This window comes from Larus michahellis, chromosome 10 (assembly GCF_964199755.1).
Source record: "Larus michahellis chromosome 10, bLarMic1.1, whole genome shotgun sequence".
NCBI lineage: Eukaryota > Metazoa > Chordata > Aves > Charadriiformes > Laridae > Larus > Larus michahellis.
Genome location: NC_133905.1, coordinates 9,516,872 through 9,544,395, shown reverse-complemented (window position 1 = coordinate 9,544,395; position 27,524 = coordinate 9,516,872). Strand labels below are relative to the sequence as shown.

At 45.0% G+C, this 27,524-nt stretch overlaps 1 protein-coding gene across 1 annotated transcript in view; it reads left to right on the top strand.

Moving 5' to 3' along the window:
- LRIG1 (leucine rich repeats and immunoglobulin like domains 1) overlaps positions 1-27,524 on the top strand; it is a 96,051-nt gene that overhangs the window by 29,332 nt on the left and 39,195 nt on the right. The window contains 2 exon segments of the mRNA XM_074603396.1: positions 8,180-8,251; positions 13,157-13,231. Of these exon segments, the coding sequence (XP_074459497.1) occupies positions 8,180-8,251; positions 13,157-13,231 (147 nt within the window).

Here is a 27,524-nt window from a genome sequence, read left to right as displayed (position 1 = left end):
GAAAAATTGCTGCAATTAAATACCGCCTGCTCTAACCCTTGCAGCATCCCCTGTTCCCCGTGTACAATACTGCCTTTGACTGGGCTGTCTTATTAGAAGCAGAGGAACATGCAGTGCTAATGGGAGGGTTTGTAGCGCAGTAACTGCGGGCTATGTGGCTGCTGCTCATGCTTTTTTTCAGCAGCAGAGAAAGTGTTGTTGAATACCTTGTCATTCATGCTTGCTTTGTCCTGCCGTCTTCCGTGGGTTCGGGTCCCTGCTGGCTGCTGGGGAAGGATCCGCATGTCCCCAGCCACATAACGCAGCCGGGGCCGGTGTGTCACACTAGAGACAAGGGCTCCCAGTCCTCCCTCTGCCACTGAGGCCACTGGATGACTTTCAAATGACTTCACTTCTTGAAATCTCACTTTGCTTTTTTTTGGAGCATGGAGCAGTTGCAATATTGAAAAAACTCCTGTGGAGTGGACCGGGATCAAGCCCTGGTGTATCCTCCCGATGCTGCAGAGGCGTAGCAAGGGCTCCATAAGCCCCTGGGTTACACAAGTGCTTTCCACATATATTGTGGTGTACTTGTATATGCGTGTGATTATGTAGATTAGTTGGAAGGTAATCTTTCTTTAAAAAACAAAAAAACAACCAAACAAAAACCCCCCAATGATTTGGGGTGTTTGGAGGAGATGGTCTTCCAGGCAAAATACAAAAAACAAACAAACAAAAAAAAAACAGAAAAGAACTTCACATTTGTTTTGCTAAGGTTATTAAAATAAGAGGAAACAGGATCCTAGGTTTTGTCAAAACACATTTGTGTAAGCCAAACAGAGCCTAAAATAACCTGACACTGCCCTTTTTAAAGAGACAAATAAACTGGTGAATGTTCCTTGTGGTAGGAGAAGTAGAAGCCCCAGCAGCAGCGCGGCGTTACCCAACGCTCCTGCAAAGGACTTCTCTGCCCTTCCTCAGCCACCGATGATGGAGATATTTACGTTTGCAGCCCCGTGTGAGCAGACCAGCTCTGGCGGTGTCTTACCAGGCTCATACACGCAGGTGTCTGTATGTGCCAGATGTGTGGTCTCTGTGCCCTCGTGAGCAGAAACAGTCGTGAGCACAGAGGGGCAGAGCGGGAGGAAGGGCCAGGGCTGCAAATGTGTCCATGAACGTTACTTGAAGATAAGATGATAATTCCCTTATTCCCTGAATCATATCAACCACATGCTAAATTAAATTGTAGTCCGGCACAATGCTTCTCAGTGATGTGGTTTTAATTAGTATTCTTTGTATTAATGACTGCATGCATCTGCTGGATTCGGCGTGGTATTGATTCTTTGGTGATCATGCTACAGGAATTTCCTTTAGACAGTGTTGTTGGTCATGACTGAGAGTGATTCATGGTGCAGTTTTCTTGGTGTCTGGATGACCTCTCAAAGTTTGTCTTCACTGTCAAATTAGCTCATATTATGGCTTGAGGGTTGCCCTTAAGTTGACTCCCTTCTGCACATAAAGCCCCTTATATGAGCAGGCTATTAACCCAAGCTAATATGATGCTGCCGCTGCTAATTTGAGCTAGGGCATAAGTAAAGCCTGAGTGAGCACATTGGCTTAGCCACTAACAGGAGCTCTCAGTGATGGGGCACAGCTTCAGCCACGGGGGTGCTGCTTGTCCTTCCCTGTGTCCTGCAGAGTCCCCTTCTTCTCCCCAAAGCAGCAGGCTGGGACATTCGCCTCTCTGGTGTCCTGTGTTTTGTTGCTCTTGCCTCTTTTAGGAGGTAACTCTTGCTGATGCTTGGCGTGGGACACTCCGGTGCCCCAGCACTGTCCCTTCTCTTGTATGCTGGGTGCCTTGCACAGGCAGGTGGAGCTCCCCAGGATACACTACAAAATAAATCATGGGGGCTGCTTAATGCAGCCACAGGCACCTCAGAAATGAGAGCATCCCAGAGGCTGTACAGCCCGGTCGGTCAGTCCCGCTATTGCGCAGCAGCGTGGGAGCTCCCGCTTGAGGCTGGGTGAACCACAAGACAACATGGGTGCATCTTTCAGCAAAGATGTGCTTCTGTTCTTTGTCCTTCCTGACCATAGACCTGTTAGGCTGAGTTCCGAAGCAGCGGAATAGAGGTGAGGGTGAGGAGGGAGCTGAGGGGAATAAGAATCTGTGGTTTTCTATCAGTTTAGCAGGCAGATTCAAAGGAAACCCAGGAATGGCTGTGGTGGGTTGGGTGAGCGATTTCCCCAAGTCCAGGCTTTGGCTTCTGGCAGTGCATCAGCCACTTCAAAGGAATCTTCAAGAAATCCTCCAGAAGGTAATTAAGGACTGCATATCTAGTATGTGAAAGCTCTGTCTGACTCGCATCACTGTGGTGGCTTATGCAACTCCATTTAGTGGCTGTTTGTTTTAGGGGGAACTGAAAAAATCCCATTTAAGGGAAGGTGTTGCAGCGCAGTGCAGCTGGGGGTAGCTGGCACTAGCTGCAGTAGCTGTTTGGCTGCTCTTGTCTTATGGGAGTAGATTTTGGACTTGTCCTGTGCACAAAAAAGAAATAAATGGACTAAAGCTGCTTCTTTCTGTCCTTACAGTCCATACAATCACCTAAATCCTCGCAGTCTCTTTGATTGCTTTGTGCTTCAGTGTTAAGCCTTGAATGTCACTGCTTATGAGGACTCTGCCATCTCTCTGGGAGCTCACAAGCGTGTTTAAAAGATAAATTTGAGTGTGCTTTCTTCCCTGCACAGTTATGTACTTTTAGCATGGGCAATGTGTTCCGTCTCCCGTTCCCCCAGCCCCCATCCCCAGGCTAATTCAGCTGCAGCCATGCTTTTCATACCCAATCAAGTGTGCATGGGGCCTCCATTCCAGCGCTGTAAAGCCATCTACAAACATGTGGGAAGAGGATGGTGCCTATTCAGTAAGCTGCGGACTAGGCAGCTATCTTTCGACAGATTAGCCAGAGGAATTTCTATTGCAGGGCTCGATTGTTCTGGGCCCACGGCTCCCTTTTGTGCAAGAGCAATGAAAAGTTGTGTTATGACAATGGTTGACAAAGTGTTTAATGAAAGCCACGGTTGGCAGTGGCAGAACTTCGAGCCATCCTCCTTTTCTCCAATGCCTGTCATCAAAAGGTGCAGAAATGCTTTTGACATAATCTTCCACACTGACAGATAAATGGTTTTGATGTAAGGGTCGGAAGCCTTCACCTTGCTGAACAGAATTCAGCCACCATCGTGGTTAGCAGAGTCCAGGAGCCACATATGTCTCTATTCCTTTGTCTGGCGAGCCAGCCAGGCACCTCTCTTTTCAAAAGAGAGGTGGCTTTTTCATGGCTTTTTCTCTGCACTGGCCAAGTTTCCAAAGCAGAGCCAAAACTTCTTTGTGAACTCCCAGTCTACCCCACACCTTGGCCAGGGAGGCACGATTGGCATCTCATGGTTCAGAGAGCTGACTGATCTCTCCTCCCTGGCAAGCAGGACTCTCTATGTGACAGCATTATTACTTTCGGGAGGTGGTTTTAAGGCAGGCTACATACCTGCTTATTTAACAAGGCTTTTCTTTCAGTTTCTGCAGTGTTCAGTGATCCACAGTGCCATTGTCACAATGCTAACTAAAGGCAAACACTGCTTTCTCAGTTAGAGACTGGAATGGATGAATAGACAGAACAGGGCCCTTCCCATATTGATTTAACAGGCTCTTGGTTCCCAATCACGGGCATCTTAGTGGTAGCAGGGGGAAGACCCAACATTGTTGGATTAGCCAATACAAGGAAGACTTGAAGAAGTGTGCAATGGATAAATGATGTGCAGAGCACTTCTCATGCCATTAAGTCAAAATATAGTTGTTTTTAAAAAAAAAAGACCCTATAAACCTTAGACCAGCTTCTATTCAACAGGCAAAAAACAGTCTGAATGTTAGAAGCCGCTCCAGTTGTTGGCTCCGCTCTGTCTTCTCTGCCATCTGTAGAAGCTTCTGACCTTTGTAGGTTGCTTCCCTGAACTTACAGCCCAGGCTCTTGTCCAGGATTTATGTTGGTTGTCTGTTGAATTCTGTTTTCTTTCCACAGTTGCCTTGGAGGGATCAAAATATCCTCCCATGAGTAATTCAACAGAAACATGTACCCATGGAGAGAAGCAGGCAGGACACTGGGAAGCATGCTTTCAGCATGGGTATGCCCACACTTGGGCTCGGCTAACCCCGTATGCAGATGCAGGTGCCAGGAAATGGGCCGACCACACACCAAGGACATGGTCTCTTTGGGCTCCCATCAAACACTGTAGATCATGCTGTATAAGTTGCCACTTTGAAGAGATGCCCAGCACCTGAGATAACTCAGATGGTTATGGGGAGTGCTGATTTGGTAAAGGATAGAGGTTTGGCTTTGGGTTTTGAGGGCTCTTTTTCATTGAAGAAGCCATTTTAGACTACTGATGGCAGAAGCATTTGCTCAGTGAGCCATTGCGCTACCTCATGGCATCAGACTGAGGGGCTCCTCAAGAAGGAACGCGTTCTGTGCTATGGGAGAGTAGAAACATGGCAGTTTTCAGCGATGGGACAGTTGTGCCCCCAAGCTTGGCATCTCCAACCAGCCTGCATTGCTGGTCTGCTTGGCCAGAGGCCGAGCCGATGGGGAGGTTACAGCCCCTGCAGTGCTTCGTGTACTGCCGTACGTTTGGGACCCAAGCTTTGTGCTGGGGGAGTGTTATATGCACCCATGACCTCAAGTTTTGAGTTCCCTTCTTTATTTGCATTACTGGAGCCCAACCAAGATTGAGGCCTCATTTCATCAGCATTGGGCAAACCAAGACAATACCTACCTCAATTTTATTTACAGTCTAAATAGACAAGACAGACAAAGGGTGGCTGTGGAAACAAAAGCTCTGGAGAGGTGATGTGACGTGACCCGGTCACCCAGCAGGAGATTAAGAGAGCCAGGAATAGATGGAGGTTTCCTGACTCCCGGTCCCAATGATCTATCTATTGGAGCACGTTAATTCTTTCTCCCATTTGCATGCTGTGACTAGCATGCCAAGTACTGTCTACTGAGGGGATCTGCGTTCTGGGAAACACATCCTTTGATTGCTGATGCTTCAGGCTAGAAATTCCTGGGCATTTTAATGCAAGTTAAAATACAGCTAGTCTCAGAAATTGAGTAAACTGTTTATTTTGGTGTATCTCTTTAATTTCAGGCCTCCTGTTTATTTTGCACTGACCCTGTATTTCTAGCTTTTATTTCCCCACTGACTTTTGAACAGCATATTGTGTGTTTTGTTGAGGATAGCTGGCAGTTGTAGTGGGTAGCATGGGGAGGACTGAAGACTTTGGCATACAAAGAAGGTGGGGTTCACCTGTATTTCTGCAGCAACCGTTGGAAGGTCTTTCTGTTGCTGGAGTAGGCAAAATATGGTTGTGCTGCCTGAAAAGCCAGCTACTCGTGCAATGCCTTTGATTTCTCTAATGGCAGCAACAGCAATCAGAAAGTCGCTTTGGGTGACGTTAAACCATGGCCATGAAATCCATTAATTTATGAAAACCTTTGTTTTTTCACTTTTGAACTTCTGAAGTTCACATCAGCATTACTCCGTGCTTGAGCACTGGCTAAGCCAGGGATCTGTTCCCTTTGACAGGTGTAGGGATGATCAGTTTGGTGCCTGCGATTCTCAGAGGTTCATAAAATAGCCTCTTAGCCTATTGCAGAGGAATGTTTTGAGGATAAGCATGTTACCTTAAGAAATGCAAAGATTTGCAGCAATAGAAAGCATAGAAATACATTAAAACAGATGGAATCATGCACGGTCATGACCGTGGTTGTATTTCCCCCTCAGTTTGTCACTAGCATTTCTGTGTCAGCTTTATCTTTATTGTGTTGAGCCTATAGGACATTACCTGTTGTATTTTCTCTTTTTGCCTGTACATCAGGCAGGGACAAGCTCCAACTTGATTTTGCTGTGTGGTTTAAAAAAAAAAAAGTAGTAATGTAATCTGTGGGCAAATTGCACTTTAATTCGTAATTGTGCTATGAATATGGACTTGGCTTTCAAACGCACTCTGAGTTTAAACTGCAGTTTGACTTTTATTTAGATAAATGCCTTTGAGTTCATAGTGAAATGGATATCTGCTGTAGGCTGGTATTGATTTAAAGGTCTCCTGAGTGTTTTAAAAGACAGTAGGGGCTTACAGGACAGCATATTTTAAAACTAGATGCTTGGTTAGGTTTTACACTCCTATGTAGCTTCAGGTCTAGGTTCCGTTAAGAGCCAGCTTGTGCTGTTGATTTGTAGAGCCTTGTTTCACAGCAGGTATTGGCAAAAATTGAACATTTCAGGCAAGATGCAAGGAACCGTCTTCAGAGCTGGCTGCTCTGAAATGATGGAGAGCAGCGTCTGTGTGAGAACTATCGAATGGTTCCTGTGTGCAGGGGAATGCTTTGAGGACTTCCCATAAATGCGTTGTAGAAGGGCAAGTCATCAATAATTGCTTTTTAGCTCAAAAGAAGTATTTATCGCTTCCTTCTAATCATGTGAAGTTGGTGAGCTTTGTAGTCTTTCAAGTCTTTGTGTTCGTAGGCATTGCTGTGGGCCTAGATTCCTCTTTGCATTGCCAAAAAGAGCAGTGGGCTAACAGGAGCAATTAAAACAGGAGGTCTCTGTCTATGCTCTTCTGGCAACTGCCCTTTTTTTTGTGTCGCTCAGCTCTTGGGTCATGTAGCCTGGGTAAAAGTTCAGTAGGAGCCTCGGTGACTTAGGTCCTGTTTACCTGTTTGGGCTCCAGACCTGCTTGGGTTCTGCGGGCACAGCTTTAAAACAAAGAAAATATACAAACCAGGGAAGATTGGCCAGTTTTCTAGTCAGACAGGCTTGGTGGTTTGAATAAGCAGCTGAATGTTTGAGGGCTTATCTAAAATCAGGCCATGAATCTTTTGGGTCATGTTCAGAGGTGCAGTAAGAGGGTGTAACCTCCCTGCGGAGGAGACAAGAGGGTTGAATTTTACCCAGGATAATATCCTAGAGCAGGGTGTGGAGCAGGGGAAAATTAAAGTAGGTCCCCCTCGCAATTTCCTTACAGCTTCTTGCGGTTGCATTTCTTGCTACCGCCCATCAATTTGCCTCCTCCCGCTGTAGACTACACAGTCACAGGAACATGCCAGCACTGCATACATCATGTTAATTAGGCCACTTGTTAATTTCCGCATCATTAGTCACTTAGTCTTAATTGATCTGTGCTCTCCTGGTAAGTCCCTAGCTACAGGTTTGACCTGTCGCGCGTGGTGTGCTGATAGTGCACATCTTGGAGGGGAAACTTTGCTGTCGCACCGTATGATGCTACAGCAGAGCGTGGCAAAGTGCTTGCTTGCGGTTTTCAGAGTTGGTACTTTACTTGCATTATTTTGTCTGTTTGCTGTCCCTAGCAGTCCTCGTGGTGTGTTCCTTCCAGGAGCACGTTGAGCTCTGACTGTATTTCCAAACAGGGATGTCCTGCGAGGCAGATCTGCTCTCCCAGCAGCTGTTTTCAGATAATACAGCACAACCTATTTGCTGTCCATCAGTGGAGTGCCTATGATATGATCTAGATTTGGACTGTCAGGTAGCTGGAAAGCTTTGGTTGGGGTTGTTGAGGACCAGGGCATGTATTACTACGTGACTGTCTGAAAGCTGTAACTGCCGATTAAAAAGCCATTTAGTGATATGTTAATAATATCTTGTTAGAAAATATAGAATATATTTTATGTTTACACATAGTAAGTGTACATACCTATGTCTGTATATTTTGTACATAACACACAGTGGTATATAAAAATACCCTATGTGAATATAGCTATAAAATATTCAGCAGAAGGTTTGTTGATTGTTTCAGTTCAGACTTTAATTTGTCAGGAAATATCCTATTCATCTGTGATTAGTTTTGTGGTTGTGAATAACCAATGGAAGAATAATAAATGTAATTGTGTAATATAAAGACAAATTAAAACCACACTAATGCCAAAGAGGGAAAAAGCATAGGGAGAGCTAGATAACATTTTGATCACAGAACTAAACTCACTCGTGTATTCAGCAGAAAAGTGCTGCTCTGCCATGTTTAAGTGCTCTTGCTAAAAACAAACCCAGCCTCCCAGTGCAATCCAGAATAATTAAGATGACTGTTTTGCTGAGCACGGTAACTGCAGGATGCTGATCCCACTGTCTTTTATTTTAACAGAAACCTGAGCTACAACAAGTTGACGGAGATTGATCCTTCTGCCTTTGCAGGGCTGTTGGACCTGCAGGAAGTGTAAGTATTCTTTCAAAGGTTTTAATTGTGTTTTGCCAGGGCGGCTTGTGGGCCAGGAGGAAATTGTATACAGTTTTCAAGACAGTACCTTCCTTTAGCTAACTTGAATGATCAGATTTGACTTCGTGTGGAGTTTTTTTCCTCCATATTGTACCTGTGCTGTTTTTTTTAAACTAATCAATTAGCAGAACACAACATCCCAATTAAAACAGCATAGCTGTTATTGGAAATCATTGGAGTTTTCCTCCCTCAGTCTTGTGCAATGCTCTGCGGGAACAGTTCAGCTAACACACCTGAACATACACACAAAGCTTGTTGCTGAAAGGATAACCCTGAAGCAAGGCAGAACAGCCTGGATGGTGATACCTGATGCCAACCTAACCCAAATCTCCCAGGAAACAAAGGTGTAGTGTAGTGGATAACAAAGCACTTAACTGTGTCTCCTCCTCTCAGACATTTGTGCTCTTCTTGGAATCAGAACAAATTCTATTTGAAGTCTGCTAGGAGAGCCTAAAACAGCAGAGTCGTCTTCTGCTTTGGTGGGGGAAGAGAAGGAGGTGGTGGAGGTCTGAGTGGCTGTGCCAGACCCCCCTTGCTGGTAAAGGAAACCTTGTTTAGGGAATAGCAGGATTTCCTAGCTCCTGATCTGTGTAAATGCTCCGCAGTTACACTCGCAGAGGAGCTGCGCTTGTCAGCTATTCACAGTGATTCCTGGAGCTCTGATTTTTTGGGTTTTGAAAAACGAAAGTGACTGAAATTGCAAGCGGTGGGTTGAGGTAATGAGCTTGCATTTGAATGTTGAATCGCTGGCATACTTGAGGTTTGGGCTCTGTTTGAAGAGCTACTGATGCCTCATGGGAAACTGAGAAAACATTTCCTTTCAGAAACAATACTGCGCTCTGTGTATATCGTACATTTCCTCTTGTCCTCTGTCTGTTTTCATTAAGTGTTGGCTCTGGGACTCGTAGAGGGGCCAGATCCTGTGATTCTTAAATAGGCAAACCAGTCTGCTGCAAGTGGGAGTTCTGCCTGACTAATGTCTGCGGGATTGGACCACGGGGATTAATGTAGCATCTTTCCCCTGCCCAACTGCCCCTGGCTCCCCTGCTTAGACTAACAGCAGGGACTTGCTAGGGATCATGACTATTGCTAGAGACCATGACTAAGTGAGGAATATGCGCTGCAGCGCTCTGCAATCAGTTCACCCGTAATCATCCTACAGAGCAGTCAGAGAGGGGAGAGAAAGTGATGCAGGTGAGCAAAATGCTGCCTACGGGATGTGTTTTCTCAACTTTTCTTTAAACTGCGGAGAGCCTTAAATTACTCTGTGCATAAAGAAGAGAATCACTGCCCTGATCCCATGAGACTTTAGAATTATCCTAACATGACTGTGGCTTAGCAATAGCTTTTATTTGTGGAAGTGCCTGAAGGCATGTGACTTCAGGGGGTGTGGGGCTGGGAAATGCGTGTGGCTTCTGATTCCTTAGCTAGGGAGCTCCCTGTGCAAAGTGCTGCACGCGTCGAGAGCAGGATAAGCCCTGAACAATCAGCTGCTAAAAAAAGATGTCAGGGTTCGGGGGAGGTAAGTAATGCAGCCCACAAAGTAATGGTGCCGATAAGAGCTGCTTGCTGTGTCAGAAAGGCAGGGTTGGAGAAAAGGGAGAGAGCAGAGGAGTGAGTAGGAGGGAAAGGGAGCAGTCAGAAATGGGAGACTGGAAGGGAGGCAAAGGTCTGGAGCGGAGCCTGGAAGGCAGGCTCTGGAAAGTGTGAGGGGAGAAGCTCTATTAAAAGCCCTATCTACCAATCTTGGTTGCTTTTGAATAACAGCTAAACCACAGACCACTGAAATAAACTGCATTTCACAAAGAGAACCACATCTGTACTGCCAGAGCATCTCCTTTCTGAGGGTTTTGGTTTTTTTTTTAAGCACTTTACAAACATTCATGAAATAAGCATCATGCTGTGGCATGTCTTGAGAGCAAGTCAGTGTTTTGCTGTACGCGCTGTGCTGGGCAAACCAAGGCACCCTCAGGGAAAGAGATTGCCCCAAATAATAGATGCATTGATAAGACCTGAAACCTCCCATGATGCTTCAGACACGGTGCCTGTGGTTCCTGAGCATTACAGATGGGGCTCAAAGCTCTGTGTGTGTCTCTGTATGTGAATAATTAATGCGATATATTGTGAAAACCTTTGTTTTCCCTTAATTTTAAGGAAATCTCTGTAAACCAAAAGATTTAAACTTAGTAGCTTATCTTGGATGCTCTGTTTTGCTTTACTAAGATGGTAATAAAGTAGTAGCTGTTTTTACCCTACATTTTTTCCCTTTCTCGGGGTTTAGGCAGTTGTTTGTGGTGTTTTTTTAAGAAGCTTTTTTTACCTTAAAAGTTTAAGTCTGTGTGGGATGAAATTTAGTAGCTCAAAGTGATATGAAACCCCATGATCCCACACGCTCTGAGATAAGTAGCTTTGTGCTGATGGAGGCTCAGGTGGAAGGGGCTCGGGTGTGACATTGTCTATTCCTTCAGGACACCTATATCTTCTCTCGTCCCCTTTGGTGGCTCCCTCTGGGGTCCGTCCATCCTCGTACCTTGGTTGAAAGGGTGGGATGGAGACTGCTGCTGTGCGGTGGGCCCTGTGGTCCTTTCTGGGGTTTCCTCAGGTCATATGGATCATGGGATCCATGAAAGTGACGGTTGCATGACTCTCAGGTTTTCCAAGCTCATTTGTAACAAAGAAGTAGTAACTGTGCTAAAATTCCTCTCCAAACAACTCACCTTTTATTTTCTAAAGTGCCTTTCACTGAAAGCTCTGGAGAGCTGTGCTATTTTTGAGTAGGCTCCATTTTAGCTTGACACCAGCCTGGCAACTGGACCGTAAATATTTTATACGGGTGGCCCCTCTCCTCCTCTGCCTTAGCATCCAGAGGCAGCGGGTTTGTGTCATCAAAGGGGAGGGCTGGGGAGGAGAAAGGAGACTGAAAGTTTAAATTTGTTGAGCCTGGCTGTTCTGTTTTGGGGTTGGGTTTTTTTTTTTTATTCCTTTACATGGAGGAAGGGGAAGATGAGAGGGAAATCCCAGGCAAATACTGAGCTTGGCTGTCTGCTCTGCATCAGCAACTGGTGCTTGTGAGCCAAGAGAGAAAATGAGGTGGGAGAACCACTTCTGACTGACTTCTGACCTGACAGGAGGCTGATATATGAAAATCACACTTATGTCAGAGGAGGGTTTGATCACTTGTTAGACGCCGGTCGGTGTTGGAGCTGCTTAACCAGAGCTGACCCAGGCTAGCAGAGGGTGGGCCTAATTATCCTCCTTCTCCTGTGCCTTTCCAAAAGATGCTCAGTTAATGAAAACATGGCACGAATATAAGCATTTTAATGTTCTTTCCAGCTTGCTTTGTACCTCTGAAAGCTCTAGACCTTGCTATAATATGAGCAACAATGAGCTTTTAGTTGCAAAGTGGAGCTCCTTGCTGAATTGCAATGCATCTGGCTTTTTTCCCTTACATTTTAAGGTACGGGTATAATGTCAGAGGCAGAGCCGAGGCTGAGGAAAGCTTTTATCCCAGCAGTGCCTGGAACTCCTCATGAAATCAAATATCTTGCCTGCTCTCGGAGGAATCAGAAGGAAGTTCTGGGATGGATGTATCGCTGTTCTCTCCCACCTGCCAAAAATAGTCTTAAAGGGGAAAAAAAACAACCCCAAACCACTGTAATTTAGGATTGCTCCAACTTGTGCCCACGGCTTAGCATGCCTCAGCTGTGCCGTGCTCCCCTACCTGCTGCGGGATGCTCTGCTTCTCGCGCCCGAATCGTGATCCTTTGGAGATGCAGGAGGGGAAAACAGTTGGAAGCAGGCGGTGGGGAGAGACCCGTCAAGGCTCTGCCTCCAGCGACAGCCCACCGCGGGCGGCTGGGGGACCTGGGCAGCTGCCCTGTGCTGCCCCGCTCGGCTTTAATGGCTTCAGCATGCGGCGGTGGGGGAGCGGGCAAGATGGCTAAGAAATTAGGTAATTTTCAAGCAGCCAGACAAGCGACTGTTACAGTAATTAATTGACTAATTCACCATACAAACAAGGGCTCTTTAAACCAAGGAAGAGCCGGTCACATGGCAAGGATCTGTTTTCAGTCAGAAAAACACTTCAAACATTAGGCCATTGACGGGGACATTTTTGTACTGGCGTTTCCAGGAGCAGGGCCCTGTCTGCAATTGCCGTTAGCCCCGGGGGGCTGCATGGTGCTCCCCAGCCAGCCTGCTGGAGCAGGTTACCTGGTTTTGGTGGCATTACTGTGCCCAGCGCTATTTTTTCATGCGTGTTGCTGGCTTCATGGGGCTGCCCTTGCGGGATTTCCAGAGCTTGGCCTGGTGTGGAGAGGAGGCCTGAGGCCGCCATTCCCCACCGCCACAGCACCCTGCTGGGCCCCACGCCCTGGCCTGGCCTGGCGGGCTGAGCTGGGGCTGCCGCCTTGGGGGGGGAGATGAATTCGTTGTCCTGAGGCAGCGGGACCCGGCTGCCTTGTGCCACAGGTGCCAACAGCCTCCTATCTTGGGCTCGGCTCCCTGATGACTGTGGAAACTCGGGCTGATGGAGGGCTGCCACCTTCCTCGGTGGCACTTGGCTTCGCTTTAAGGGAGTGGATGGGAAGGGGAAAAAAGCCTTACTTTTAGAAAGAAGATACTGCGGGGACCAGTTATGGGGGCTCTCATTTATTAAAAGGTTGGGCTGGGAGGATAAGGTGAGACTCAGGCGCAGACAAACCCCTTGAGATGGAGGCCTCTGCCACCATATCAGTCTTCCCAAAGAGTCGAGGGGGTAGATAAGGAAGTGCCGTGGCCATCCCCTGCTCCCGCACTCTTGGTCGTAGGCTGCTTTCTTCAACAACTAATTTCTGTTTGTTTTAGGCGACTGAACAACAACGAGCTGACCGCCATTCCCTCCCTGGGACCCGCTGCTTCCAGCGTCCGCTCCCTCTACCTGTAAGTTGCTGCTGCCTCTTTGGCTTTTCACTTTTTGGGCTGTTGTTTGTGGGGTAGGTGTAGCTGCTGCTGACTGAGAGTTTTGTGTGTGTCCCACCCACTTCTGCTGACTCTTCACGTCTCATTGTTGGGCTTGTTAGCACCTTAATTAAGAAACTCTTCTGGAGTGACTTGTGCGGGGTTGGTCTCAATTAATGTTGTGCTTATGGTCAGTGGTAACATGTCAGTAAACTAAACAGGTTAGTTGCATATTGAGTAAAATTATTTTTTCTCATCTGCCTTTGGGTTTCAACCATTATGTCATACTTGTGCTTTTAAAGCAGTATATAACTTTACCTTTTCTTTATTGTTCTTTTTTTTCCTGGCCCTGTTCTGAACATTTCTTCTTTCTGTTAAAGCCAGAGACTATTCACATCTTAATCTTTCAGGGAACTCATTCCAGACACATTTTTATGGTCTCTTTCAACCTTTTCTATTTTTTTCTTTTGAGAGGGTGATTGGTGACTGTAAGTCTAGATGTGCAGAAGCTTTCAAGTTCTTAACTTTGGTAGTTTAAATGCCTGCAGAAGTGTTAGACACCTGACAGCCCTTGTGTGTCTGCCACCGAGTATCTCGGGTTGAGGACGCTGCTGAAGGGAATAAAGACATTATAATATCAAACTTAGTACCTTAAGAGTGTGGATTTCTAAAATTATTTTTGCATGTGTCTGCTTGTAATGCAAACCGAGAAGGAATTTTGCTGAGGTATGCATGATACCTCCCAAGTTCCTGGGAAGGGGAAGTGGTTATAGCTAATACGGACTCCAGCAAAGTGCTTGAACAGTTTAAGCGATCGCTTCCAGTGTGCATGGCCTTGCAGTGCGTGGTCACAGGCAGGTGTCCATGTTTGCCATGGATTGTCTTCTCCTTGTAGTGGAAAATGCCTGTGTCCATACCACCATGTGATTGACCTCTCATGCCCAAAAGGCTCTGACTTACTCAAACAACCTTGATCTGTTGACTAAAAATACATTCCTATTACTTAAATCAAGGACAGAATTGGGTGAAATGAACTGGCACTGTTCCTGCTTTTCCATTAGGCAGTGTTAAAATATGCAAAGCAGAACTCCCTCACTGTCTTAATTCAGTTTAGGGATCTTAGCTTCAAATTGGTGTCCGTATCTCACTCCTGTTGCGAAGCAAGTTTAGCTTTTGTCTGAGATACGGTTGCCTTTGATCTGGTTCTTAGGTATACCGTGTTCCTGCAGGGCTTATGAAGAGCCAAAGTGCTCCTCTGCTATCATTGGTGCTAGATCTAACAAGTGTCTCTTAAATCCATAAGTAACCACTTCACCTTCTGGGTGGAGGGGTGGCTTGTGTCTCAGCAGTTATCAGACCTGTCAAATGTGTCACATGCAGTTGGTGTGAAACCGCCTTATTTGATTTCTGCCTCCTGCAGCCTCCCCCTGCTTGCATGACCACATGTGAAGCCTGGATGCGTGATCTGGGGGCTGCGGGGCAGTAATTCCCTCCAAGCAAGGTCCCTTGTTCGAGGCACGATCCCCTGACTTGAGAGGCCATCTGCCTGCCACTTGAACTGAGCTTACCAGCCTGCCACGTAGCCCAGCGTGTTACACATTGGGATTCAAAAAACTCCAGAAATCTGACTTATGGGTGGAAAGCTTGCATACAATTCGCTATCCAGGATATAGTTATAAGCCCCCCAAATAGGCTTTTTTTTCTCACAAAGTCTATAAACGATCTGAGTTTCACAAGCCCCTGTTGTTATTTTTGCTATTAATTTAGCCATTGGCAAAGGACCAAATTGCTAGAGCTTTGAGGTTTTTATTCCTGAAATGAAATAAGCAGTTTGCAAAGGAGGAATAATGACTGGTGGAAGGCAGTAGATTTACAGCTCCTCTGAAATTTCAGAGTGGTGCAGAAGGAAGGGGAAGGTACAAAGCCAAATGATAAAAGGACGGTATTCTAAACAGACCTGCTTAGTATCACTTTCCAGAAATCTGTATTGCTTTCCTCAGCTGCTACACATAAATAACTCTGATAGTGGGATTTGTAATGCTGCTGTCATACCTCTGCAAGAAGGATCTCTTTGTTTAGCTTGTTTCAGAGAATGCCACTTTTTTCCCCCTTGCATTTCCTTTTAATTTTTATCAGAGGTAAAAATAATCTGAAAGATGTTTTAAAGTACCTGCTTTAATCGATGTTGCTGACTAACTCACATTGGAATGATTTGCTGAGGAAGCGAAGCTTTCTCCATCCTTGGGAGTCTTTAAATCAATTGGATGGCTTCCTAAAAGATGGTCCTTTAGTTCAACTTTAGGTTAATGGACTTGATACACAAATTGTTGGGTAAAGTTCTTTGGCCTTCTGTGATGTAAGGAATCAGATTATATGATCATACTGGTTTCTTCTGGCCTTCAAATCTGTGAAGTAATAATTGGGGAGGCTGCCAAACCAAACCCAGGGTGAAGACTCATAATGAAAGACTGTGTACTGAGAAACTGGTTTATGTTTAAGTATATAGTGTTACAGTGTATTCTTACTGCTAAAGAAAAATAAATACATTTCCTTTTTTTCCCCAGTGTTTAGAAATGTGTGAAGTGTGTTTACCTCACAAACCTCTGAAGTAGGTTTTGTATATTGCATGCGGTTAAGTATTTCCAAAGGGCTGTGAATGCATTATAAAAGCGAGGGCTGTATATTTGTCACTCAAAACAGCCCTTTTGAATGAGTTACTTCATCTCCTGCTCTTCCTAAACAGACTTTCTCTCCTTTTGGTGCTGGGAGAAAGGAGTTTGAGTGTAGCGGTATGGCAGATTTTCCATAAAGTTTTTTTTTAATGAGCTCGATCGCTTTGCATTCCCTGTCTTGGGGTTTCCTATACCTGTTCTCTCTCCGTCACCCAAAACTTGCTTGACCCCACGTGCATGTGGACCGTGGGCCATATGTAAGCATGTGGGAATCTGTCGGAGAGAGAATTCTCAAGGCTTTCTGCAAATCTTTGGATGTTTCAGGCTGCAGATGGATGCAGGCATAACATATGTATCAAACATGCTATGCCCTAATATACTGCCATGAAGTTTAGTTCAGTTTAATTATTCCTTGAAGAGTCAGTTTGTTTGCCTTGAACGTTGAAAATACTGCCAAAGTTGTTCATCTCAACGAGAGCAAACATAAGGGACTTGATAAGGCTTTTAATAGAACAGAAGGGAAAAATAATCTATGTACGGGTGACCAAATAAAGACAGGCATTAAATGCAAACATCTGTTAATGCAAACAAAAGCCAGGAAATTCAGCTGGGAGGGGGAGAGACTGAATCTGGATTCATTCCGAAATTACATCGGAGTAGCTGAGAGGAGAATCTTGCCTAAAATTCCCACAGCATTTGTAATTTAGCTACAGTTCCTAGACTTGGACGTTTGGGAGTTGATGGCAGGATGTTTTCACTGACATGCTCTTGGCTGAGGATTTCCCTTCCCAATGTTCTGCTGCAACTCCAGTGTCTTAACTCTGTATGCTCTTGAGAAGACTCTGTTACCTGATCTGGTGGGGAAGGGAAAGATGGAAGAAACCATTTCTTTGCAGCAGAACTGAGTCTGTTTATATCCAACTTCCTGACTAACTTGTGTGAGGAGTCTCTTAGCTTTGCTAGCGTGCCAGGTAAGAGGAGAACCTGAGCTGTAATCAGCTCTGTGTTGGTCTGTTACTATGGGTTTCCCAAAAACCTCTGTGCAGGTGCAAGCTCAGCCCTTTACTCTGGGGCTTCTCTGCCACTACTTCACCCACCTGCATGTGCGTAAATGCATCCTGGAGGGCTTTTGGGAAGTCTGCATGGGATGACGGAGATGGATCCTTGTCCTCTGCATGGGATGACAGAGATGGATCCTTGTCCTCTGCCCTGGCTCCAAGGTGGCCAGCCTGGTTCAGTCAGCATCCACTGATGCAGGCACGCCAGCACGGGCTGTTACACAGCTGTGGAGCTCAGCCTGCTAACCAGACCTCTGAAGCAGGCGTGGTAAACAGAGCACGCTCTGTGCCACATCCTTAGCTGGCTAGGAATTAAGGAAGTTAACAGATTAAACACTTAAAAATAACTTTCACTGTAAGTCTTTTAAGCCCCCAACCATTTAGCAACAAAGGGGATAGTGACCCACAGCAGTCAGCTGTATGGTAGCAACAGTCAGAGCTGTTTGAGATGCTTTGTCCCCATGATCTTGCTCTGAGTAAGCACAGATAACAAGGAAGTCAGAATAGGGATTTTTGAAGCAAAAGAGTGTGAAATAGGATTAGCTGATTCACAGAGGATGCAATGACACTCTGCAGCGTGTTTACTGAGGAAAGCGAAATCAATAGGACTACTCTGCTGCCAAACTGAGCATAAAAGTCTCTTGAAGAAAATCAATCTTCTTTACAGGCTCATTAATGTAAAGATCAATTCACATTAAACTGTAATTAAACAGAGAGGGCTAGTAGGAGAAGGGTATGTGATCTACTCTGCCACAGGCAAAATTATATCATGTAAAATTTGAAAACTAAATACATGGAGAATTGGAAACTGGGAGTGGCAGGGAACATGCTAGGTCTGCTTGAAAGGACTGGTGAGCTCAGATGCCAATTGGGGCAGCAGGGTCCTCATGAAAAGGAGGGTACTCAGTAGATTCCATCTGGATATCAGAGGTAAGACAGGTCAAAGACTGCAGCCAATAATTCCTACATCAGGAGTAATGTTTCCATTTGGATTGCATGGTTGCTTGGAGAGCTTTTCCCCTGAAGTATTGGGGATTTCACTATAATTCTGGTTAAATTAGTCACATTGTTAGTAACGTGACTCTTGTTACTTGTCTCACTTTAGCTTTAATTTTCATTGTATCTCATTAGACTTTGTCCTGGATTAGAGTTGATTGGTCTTGGAGATCCCTAACGTGACAGAATTGGGATCATACTATTGGTCTTCCTCCTGGAGTTGTTGCCTTGTGCTTTCTTAGTGAAGGCTTGGGAAAGCAACTGTTATTTCAGTGCTGTTTGCACTGCTTCACTAGCGTGGTCAAGTGAGGTTTGCAGAGCCTCTTTCTAAAGACCCGTGTGGGCCATTAGATTCTTTGAGCTGCTGTTTTGCTTTCACCCAAGACAAACGTGTCGTGCTATGTTAGCTGAAACAATGCTAGCAGTCACTCTGCTAATCCAAGTATGATCTAGCAAATACACCTTAGTTTCCGCAAGCCTTTCCCAGGAGCTGAGGTGGTGATGTTGACATGTGACTCCAGCTCGTCTTTGCATTTCAAGTTAAGATCGTGAAGACTCAGCTAATTACCAGGAGAACTGCAGCTTCAATTTCTGCCTCTTGCAGCCTCTCTGGTGACCCCCCGTCAGAGGAAGGAACTCAAACCTGCTGCATCCGTGCTGTTACAGAGCACAGCTCAAGCCTGAGCTGGTCTCTACATGAGGTGTGAGCTCACTTCATGTTCCTGACTAGGCCAGAGTATAAACCTCTGTGTAGGCGGTGTTGATAGTTGGGAAACTTGGGCTTAAATGAAGACTTGAGGTTTGAGCTAACACGATGGTATAGATGTAGCCTTGGAGGCCATTTGTGGCCTGGGATCCTGCTGTGCTAATTGCTGTACAAACAAAACAACTGCCTTGACCCCCAGGAGACTTAGTCTGCAAGTCATCTTTGCTGGAGTTTAGAAAAGGATGATCTAACAATTAGAAATAAGGAGAATACTCTGTTAATTCCATCTGGATCACAGCAAGTGGTTTTGTACTCATAAGCACAAAATGTAGATGACTCAGACGCAGCCGTGTGCAGGGTCCGGTTGGAGTCAGCAGGGTCTGCCTGAGTGCAGGACGTGTCTCGGGCAGCTTAGAAAACCACGCTGCCTGCCATGCTGCCTAATTACTTGCACAAAGAAGACTTTCTCTGGTAAGTAAGAAGAAGTGGTATATGCAGGTGTAGATCCATCAGTGGGAGTAGATTCACCCCCAGTCCCTGCTTGAATCAGTTCTTACGTACTGTAATATCGACAGGGACCAGTTCTCCAGTGTTTACTCAGGCAGTTCCCCTCAGAGGATGGAGAAAGAGCTGCTTTCTGAGGATTTGGTCCACACTACAGGCTATGCTACTCAGCTTCTATTTTTAAATGTGAATATATTGATGTGGAAAGGTGAAGAGAAAGGGCAGTCGGGCTGTTCAGTATGCAAACAACGTACAGGCATAAGATATTCTGAAACCTACCTCTCCTGTTTGTTTTGCTCAGAGTTCATAGTAAGGCTCTGGTGCGTAAAGTCTGCTAGTTTTTGAGGCCAAAGACTGCAAGAGCCTTTCCCAGTGGAGGAAATTCTCATTAATCATGTGCTCCCAAGCACCAGAAGAGACGCTGTTTTGACTTCTCTTTTGGGCTGTTGGAACTGTTCTAATCGTTTGTATGTCCTCTTCGAGCTTTCAGATATAACGTGAGCACATGGAAACGGCAAAGGATCTGAGGCTATTCCAGGGAAATGAGTAATCATTTCTTCTAGACAAGCAACAGCAGTAAAGCACGTAGTCCTCAGGCTCAACAAAAGAGCATCAGAAAGCAATCTGGGCATGTACAGAGCAGTGTTAAAATTGGCCAGAGGAAAAAGGTAGTGAAAGTTGGTGGCAGCTCGTTGAATACTAGTTACCCCTTGAGGCCACTTTATTATCTGTTTGCTAGGGAGGGTAACAGTTTTGTGCAGCCATGGTGGCTTCTTCTGCAAGTAAAGAATTGTTTTGAGCTAGGCTAGGTCTGCTCTGACATGTGTGCTGCTTAGCAGGCCGTGCGAGGTTAGTATTTGTCCTAAAAACAAAGGAGAGGACACAAGTGGTCTTGTAGGATGGGGCACAAGATGAGGACTTGGACTACTGGAACCGTATCTTTTTTTGTGTGTGTCTCACATACTTGTTACACCCCAAGACCAAGTAAATTCTTGTTTGGGTAGGTCTGCGTCCTCTGAGCTGAAGAGCAGGAATTGCCACAGGGCAGATGTAACTCATGAATATAAAGCATCTTCTGGTGCGTTGTCTGAGGGCAGGTGCGTGTCATGTACAATGCACAAGATGGTTTCCAAGTTCTGTCCCTCTGCAGATCAAGCCTAGATTAGTTGTTAGGGTCATTTGCGACCATGATCTTTTGTTAAGGTCAATATGAAAAATAGCCTCCTATTTGAGCCCTAGAATAGCCCAAACTCGCTACTATTAATATCTGTGGTAGATTGACTGTCTCATTTAATGGCATATGGCAAATAACGCACATGTCTACAAAAGCAATTCCTTTGTTAGTCTTCACAGGCTGAGCAGATTTCAAACATAAATAACTTGCTGAGTTGAAAGTTTTTTTAGCATATTGGAGTTTCCTGCACCAAAACTGCTAGTAATAGCAATTTAGTTTGCTCAGGGGTGAGTAAAAGCAGAGTTGCAGCTGCAGTAAAAGCAAGTTAAATTATTTCTGTGTGGAATTCTCTACCCATTTTTCTCTCTGAAAGCTTGGCTGATTCAGTTTTGTAACAAAACTGCACAAAACCAGGGAACTGTAAGTATGTGTTACTGTTTCTGTGCTTTCCTCCCTACTGAGATTGCCCAGTTAGTCCTCAATATCAGTCGTCAGTTTATCCTGGTTGTTAGGCCAGCGGTGCTTGCTCAGAGCACCAGATAGATCCCTAGCAAGGAGTAAGTACAGGGGTGGAGGGAGAATTTGGATTATTTTTTTTTTCTGTTTTTTAAACTGCGGTGCCATAAAGTACTTTCAAAATCTCTCCATTTTGTTTACCTTCAAGCGTCCTGGAAGGCTTGAGAACAGGCAGTGTCTTTTAGTTCCTCTGTATATAACAAGGCTAAAACTGTTTCAGCAGAGGTGTTAAAAAATGAGTCCTGCCCATGTGGTTCAAAGCCCAGTGAGTAAAACATCAGTTTTGCCATTTACCTTCTGCTCTGTACGATGCTTAGCACTTCCATCATTGCTTCCACTGCACCATTAGGAATAGTGTGTAATTCAGGGTAAAGAAACACTAGTGTAAATAGGGTTTGCTAACTAAAATGTGATCTTGCTATGTCTAGGTTGGAAAATATTAGCAAAAAAAATCTCTAGAAAGCTCATTTTTAACTGAATTAAAAGCTGACACTGTGCTGGATTTTCTGTTATTTTTAACCCATGTTAAGTTCCCTGATTACTTGCACAGGTGAACAATAGAGATCATGTCAAAAGCTATGATCTTACTTCTGCAAAACCAGCCCTGCTGGGGGTACACATGATGGAAGGTCTGACTGCTGGTTAAGGTAGACGAGAAAGTGATCAGTCATACCTTTAGATGAAGTGATCACTTGAGAGGCCACCCTCCCTTCCAAGTGTGTGCATAACTCTTGCTTGTTAACAGGAATTCCACGTGAATATTGATTGGGAATAAGTGGTTGGGTGAGTACGTGTTCTGCCTGTCAAGGCATTTAATGTTCAATTGCACATCAGGGAAAATAGCAAAGGTAGCTGGAAAATGAAGGTGGAAAATGCAAGGGCATACGGGTGAAAAGACAACTGTTTTAGTGGTCAGATCTGAGCAGAGAAAAATACGTTGAGGAGAGGGGAAGAATTAAGAGTTGATGACAAAAGAAAGAATCTATAAATGGTTCATTGTTTTTAGGCTTAAAATATTTTCTCCTGTCCAATCCGTATCCTGCAGATCACACACTGTGTGGAAGCAGTTGCTGAATGGAGGGGCGATTCGCATAAACAACCAAGGAAAGGCATTGGACTTTCTGTAATTTTTGCGGTGTCCTGGAAAAGGAACACCTTTTGGTGGTCTTATTGAAGACTTTTTATTTTCCCTCCAGATTATGTTCTTGAGACAGCTGTCATCTTTTTCAGAAAAAGAGGAACTGAAAAATTAAATGGTCTTACTAAAGAAGCTTGAAGAACTTATTGGCTAAGTGGTGATAAATGCTTACCACTGATTTTACGAGTTATGTTCTAGGGAAGCTTGAAGAGATGGTGTTTTACACCAGCTTGGCTTAGCACAATAGCGGTTCTACTTCAGAGCTCGAATTTTCAGTTCCCTGGATCTTTTGACAGTTATTCTGCAGTTTCCTAAAGCCATCCATCCTACTTGGCGTGCTTTATTAGTAACAGGGTGCCTAGACTTGTTAAGAAGAGCTATTTTCTTCGCTAACTTGACCATTGCTTTTCCACATAGGAGCTATTCTTTCTTGCAGGCTGAACAGTCGCAGCCGAGCAGAGCTCACAGTGGAGTCTGCCCAGAGGCTATCCGTGTTCTGGTGACCTTGCTGACAAGACAGATAAGCCCTTTCAACAGAGCACAAGTGTGTGTCATGTTGGAACAGACAACCACCAGCCTATCTACATCTCTAAAGTGTTAACAGGATTTTGACTGGCCAGTCAAAAACGTGTTTCTCCAACTGCTGCCTTCTTCAAGGGGCAAGTCTTTTAGCAACTTCTGCTGCAAGTTCCGTGAGAGTTAGTTTGGTCTGGAGAGCAGACGTATTTAAGTGTGTCGTCCTTTATTTACCTGCCTTAGCATTAGGGTCACAGAGCTGTTGTGTAGTTAAATCCACCTGTTTTCATTGTGCTCCTGTCAAAGGTGGGAAAAGCCCCCATGTCACATCATGGCTTTCAGGCACAATCAGTGCATGCTATCAAGAAATCTGCTTGTAATTACAGTTTGGATTAATGTCCCAGCATCATGGGCAGAGTCATTACATTTGGTTTGCGCTTAAATTGCTTCTCTGCTTGTGTATTTTCCCCTCCTCACTCCTGCGGAGAGACAAAAGCAAAACAAAGCCACCCACAAAACACATGCACTCACTAGGCTGTGGTGGATCTTCTTTACTTTGATCATTTATTACACAAAGAGAAACTAAAATCAGCATCAGGATTTAAGGATAAAAGTGCCTACATGCCTTGTGATCCTGGACCCTATTGGCTTTCAAATGAAAATGCTGCCCTTGTTGATTAGAAGCACAAAACTTTCCTGCGATGAAAATGAAAAGAGGCTGCTGTCTCTGCTTGGGAGTGGGACAGGATAGCTGCTCAGCCTCTGCTGTGGGCTAGTTAAATTCACATCTGGGCTGGATCTGATTCTTGGTGTCTGTTCCTCCTTGGCACAGACCTGATTCATCTTGGAGGCCAGTGAAAAGGATGCGGGGACTAGGCAGCAGCCCTGACACGGAGTGGCTCCTTGTGCTGGGTGCTGTGCAAGTGTGGGGCCGTTGAGAGCAGGAACTCGTCAGAGCAGCAAACCAGGGGGGGTGAAGCTGGATTCTTTTTTGGCTTCAAGAACTGGCTTATGTGTTTAATTTGTGATATAAAATTGAGTTTGGCTGGCATGTGTCAGCAGCAGAAAAAAGCTCTCAAGGTAAAAGTGGAAGAGGAAAAGCCAATGGCGGAGCAAGAGAGTAGCAGACCAAAGGCATAAGATGTAGAACTTAGAAACACTGACCTGACTGTCATCTGCCAGCAACTGAATAACCCATTTCAAATACTGATGCAGCCCTTCCTTCAAAGAGGCTCTGCTGAGCCCCACAACCCCTTTCAGACAGTTGGTGCAGAGCCATGTGGTTTCCTGCATTCTTGTATGAAAACTGCCATTTACCTTATATAACTCTCTTCCTTCTATTCCTGTAGGACAATTCTGCTCCTTCTTAGCAGAGTTCAGCATCATCAGGGCCTCTCCTTTGGAGCCTTTCTCAGTGCTTGCTCCAGACTGAGGTCAGGGAATGTGGGATGATGGAGGGTGATGAGCAGTGGTTGGGACTGAGAGCTGAAGGAGAAGGGGGTGAAAGACTAGCACAGCTATGAGCGTTCGCAAGTGGGCTGTTTCAAAACCAGCATTGATTATGGTCAGTGACTTAGAGGTTCTCTCCTTCCCTTGTGCCAGAGAACTGGCTTCTGTTGAAGATCCCTGGCCCCGAGCCTCACAGGTGCATTGTCCCGTTGAGGGATGCACACAGTGACTCTGAAGATAATTGCTGAGATGTTTTGAGGTAGAGCTGCGCACAGGGAGGCAAGGTTGTGCTCTGGTATTGAGTTCGTAAAAGTTCAGGAAAGCTCCTTATGGAGAGGCTGTGACAGACAATGAAAGATGCTTTATACAGCCTTTTTAATGGATCTGTGCTCTTTGTGAATACATCATTTGAAAAGCCTCTGTGGAGTACAGTCTTCATTGAAACATCCAGTGTAACCAGAAGAGAGCAGAAACTCTGGTCTTCTTGGAACCACCCTCTTGCTGATGGGGGGGACTGTACCCATAACAGAGACTGTCTTGTCTTCAGGAATCTTAATTTGCTTTGATGGCATAACAGGTTGTGCAATCTGCAGAGGAGATAAGACAGCCTCTGTTTTAAAGATGACTAGCTTCTAATCCTGCCCATCCCACACATTTTACTGTGCTAATGGGATTGAATGCCGAAGGCTGAGGAGGTTGCATATTGCAAAAAATATCCAAAATCATATGGTGGCAAGTCAGAAAAGTCTAGTGAGAGTAAATGCAGATCAAAGTGAGGGAGAGAGCTTTTAAAAATTACATCACTTACGTCAATGGATCAAACACACAGCATAAGGGCATCTAACAAGTCAGAAAGTTTGCATAAACATTGTAAGTGCAGAAATATCATAAGAGAATATGTATCTCACTGGATGTGGTGTTTCTGGGCATTTTGGAAGAAAGGCTTTCCTTCATGCTGTTTGTACTGAACCCAACAAAAGCCCTTAAGGAATGTTCATCAAGTCCAGGCCCTTGGTTATGTCCAGCTGCCTCAAAGAACAGCTCCTGAACAGTGTGCTTCATCTCTGCCTAGCTCTTATCCATGTGGCTGCCTCATGAAAGAGCTACAAGAGCATGCCTGGCAGGAAGGATAACATCTGCCTGTCTTCAGGTGCCTAGGGCCCAAGGGTGCTCTGAGGCCACGCTTGGCCTGCACCAGGGTCAACGGTTGCAGTCCATCAATGTGAAAGGAAGATGAGTTTTGGTCCTGTGGGTGGCCACAGAGTAGTCCTTAATAGATAGTGAAAACATAGCCCTCGAGTCACACCAGTCTCACATGAATAGTCCTCTTGACTGCAGTGGAACTATTTGCATGAGTAATAGTTTGCTTGTGGGAATAAGGAGCTCGTAACCCAGCCCTTGCAGTGTCACCGACTTGACTTGCAGGTGGCTGCTGCTCCCAGATCCAAAGGGATGGATGAGCAAATCCCATCTCCCAGACTGCTTTTTGACTCCAAATGTCCATGACCTGGAACAGAAATGCAGTCACTTCTCCATGAAAGGTGGCATATCTTTTTCGAAAAGAAAAGAAAAAAGGAAAAAAAAGAGAAAAGCACTTTTTCTTGAATCTCCTGTGTCCCAGCCTGCATATAGCTATGGGTAGTTTGCTTCACGCCTGTCCATCCTAACTCACCAACACAAGGCAAGAACATAACCTGATGAATGAAATGCCTCTGAAATACAGTTTTGAAGCTGATGTATTGCAGATGGGGCAATGTCTTTAGACTTTCTGCCATAATTTGATATAGTTGGACTAGCTCCATCAACTTGTTCTTGCTTCACACTTATGTATGACAGTTTTAAATGAAAACAGTATATTTGGTCACAGATTTTGTTTGCTGCATCTTAGAAAGGCTTTTTTTTTGGAAGGAGTACTAGAGAGAGGGAAGCTGCTCGCATGCAGACTCAGGCAGAGCATGTAAACCTTTAGAGAAAAGGTAGGATACCTGTAAAAACTACACAAGGGGTTTTTTTTTTGGTGCTTGTTTTTTATTTGGTTGAGGGTTTTTTGGTGTGTGTGTTTTGGGTGGTTTTTTTGCGGCTGACCCTAAAACGCAGTGGCTGCTTGGGCTGCCACCGCTCTACTCTTCTGCGTGCAGCCAGCACCTGAACAAACAGAGCTGTATCTGCGGCAGCCTGGGAATCCGCCAGGATTCCTCAGGGAAGGAGTGATTCAGAGCATCTGAGAAAAGTGGGGGCTGCTTCTATGCATCCTTGTTTCCTGCCTGGACAATAACCCATGCAGCCTTACTTTGAAAGGACAGCGAGGCTGTTCCCATAAGCAAATATAGCACATGTTGTGTTCGTTAAAAATGTACATTCTTATAATGGTACAAAATCTTGAGCCTCGTGGATTATCCTGGCAAGGCTGACACAATAGTGCAAAGTGTCAGACAGCTAGTGGGACTTTCCCAGAGCAGCCGGGAAGTGTGAGGGCTCATGCACTTGGAGCAGTTCAGTCTTTTAGGGAAGGTCTCGTGCACAGGGATAGTGTGCCGCAGATTTCCAGCATGTCACCTGTATGTTCACTTCACCTTCTGCTGCAGAGAGAGCTTCGCTACTCTAAAGCAGATCTTTCACAAGTTCCAGTACAGCAGAGGAATCTTTCTGGAATAAAAGTCTTTGGAAGCAAAAAAAAAATATTTATGATTAACATGTTAAAATCATGCAAGTTATGCGTTGTTAAACTGTGCAAACTTTGAATCAAAGTCAACATCCAGGTCTCAATGACATTCTCCTCTTTCCTTCTTTCCATACATTAATAAGAAGCACTTGGGACAGATCTTCAGTTATTGATTGTAATAACATGACCAAAACAAACAAACATTTATGTTGCTGCTATTGTAAAAACAAAACACATCTTCCATGTTATCAGTTCCCCTTCATCCTTGTCACGAAAATTGCTCAGACTTTGCATTCCACTTTTAAACTATGACTCTTTTCAATTTTTGTTTTTGTGTGTGTAGTGAGTGATGGGCTAAAATCAGATGGCAGATCATCTTGGGTGAGAGTGTAGGAACCTATGTCTTGAATCTTCTCTAGTGCTTCTAGGAGGATCAATATTAAATCTCCATCTTCTCTGACTTGAGAAGGTGGAGGAGGAGGAGGGCAGGTAATTCCAGGCATGGGTTAGTCACAGTGTATGTGATCCGTCTCCTGTTACGGTGCCTTTGATCTCGCTCTCTTTGCAGGGCCTGTCTCTGACACCAAACCTTGCCTGTCCTTCAGTAGCAAACCCCATAACTCTTTCTGGCTGTAGCATTTGGTTTCTTCAATACTTTCCCAGTATGGAAATATTAACCAAATCCTGAACTTTTTAATCTCTCTCTTTCTAGTCTCGTGATCTCCCACATATGCTAATTTTAAAAACGTGCTCGCATATTAATAGAACCCTACCCAAGGTGCGGAGCCTGTCTTTTGAAGCTTGATTTTATTTTTGATGCTTATAACAGGTGTTGGTTTAATAGGTTTGCTGTATTATGGCTTGCTTTTTTTTCTTCTTTCCCG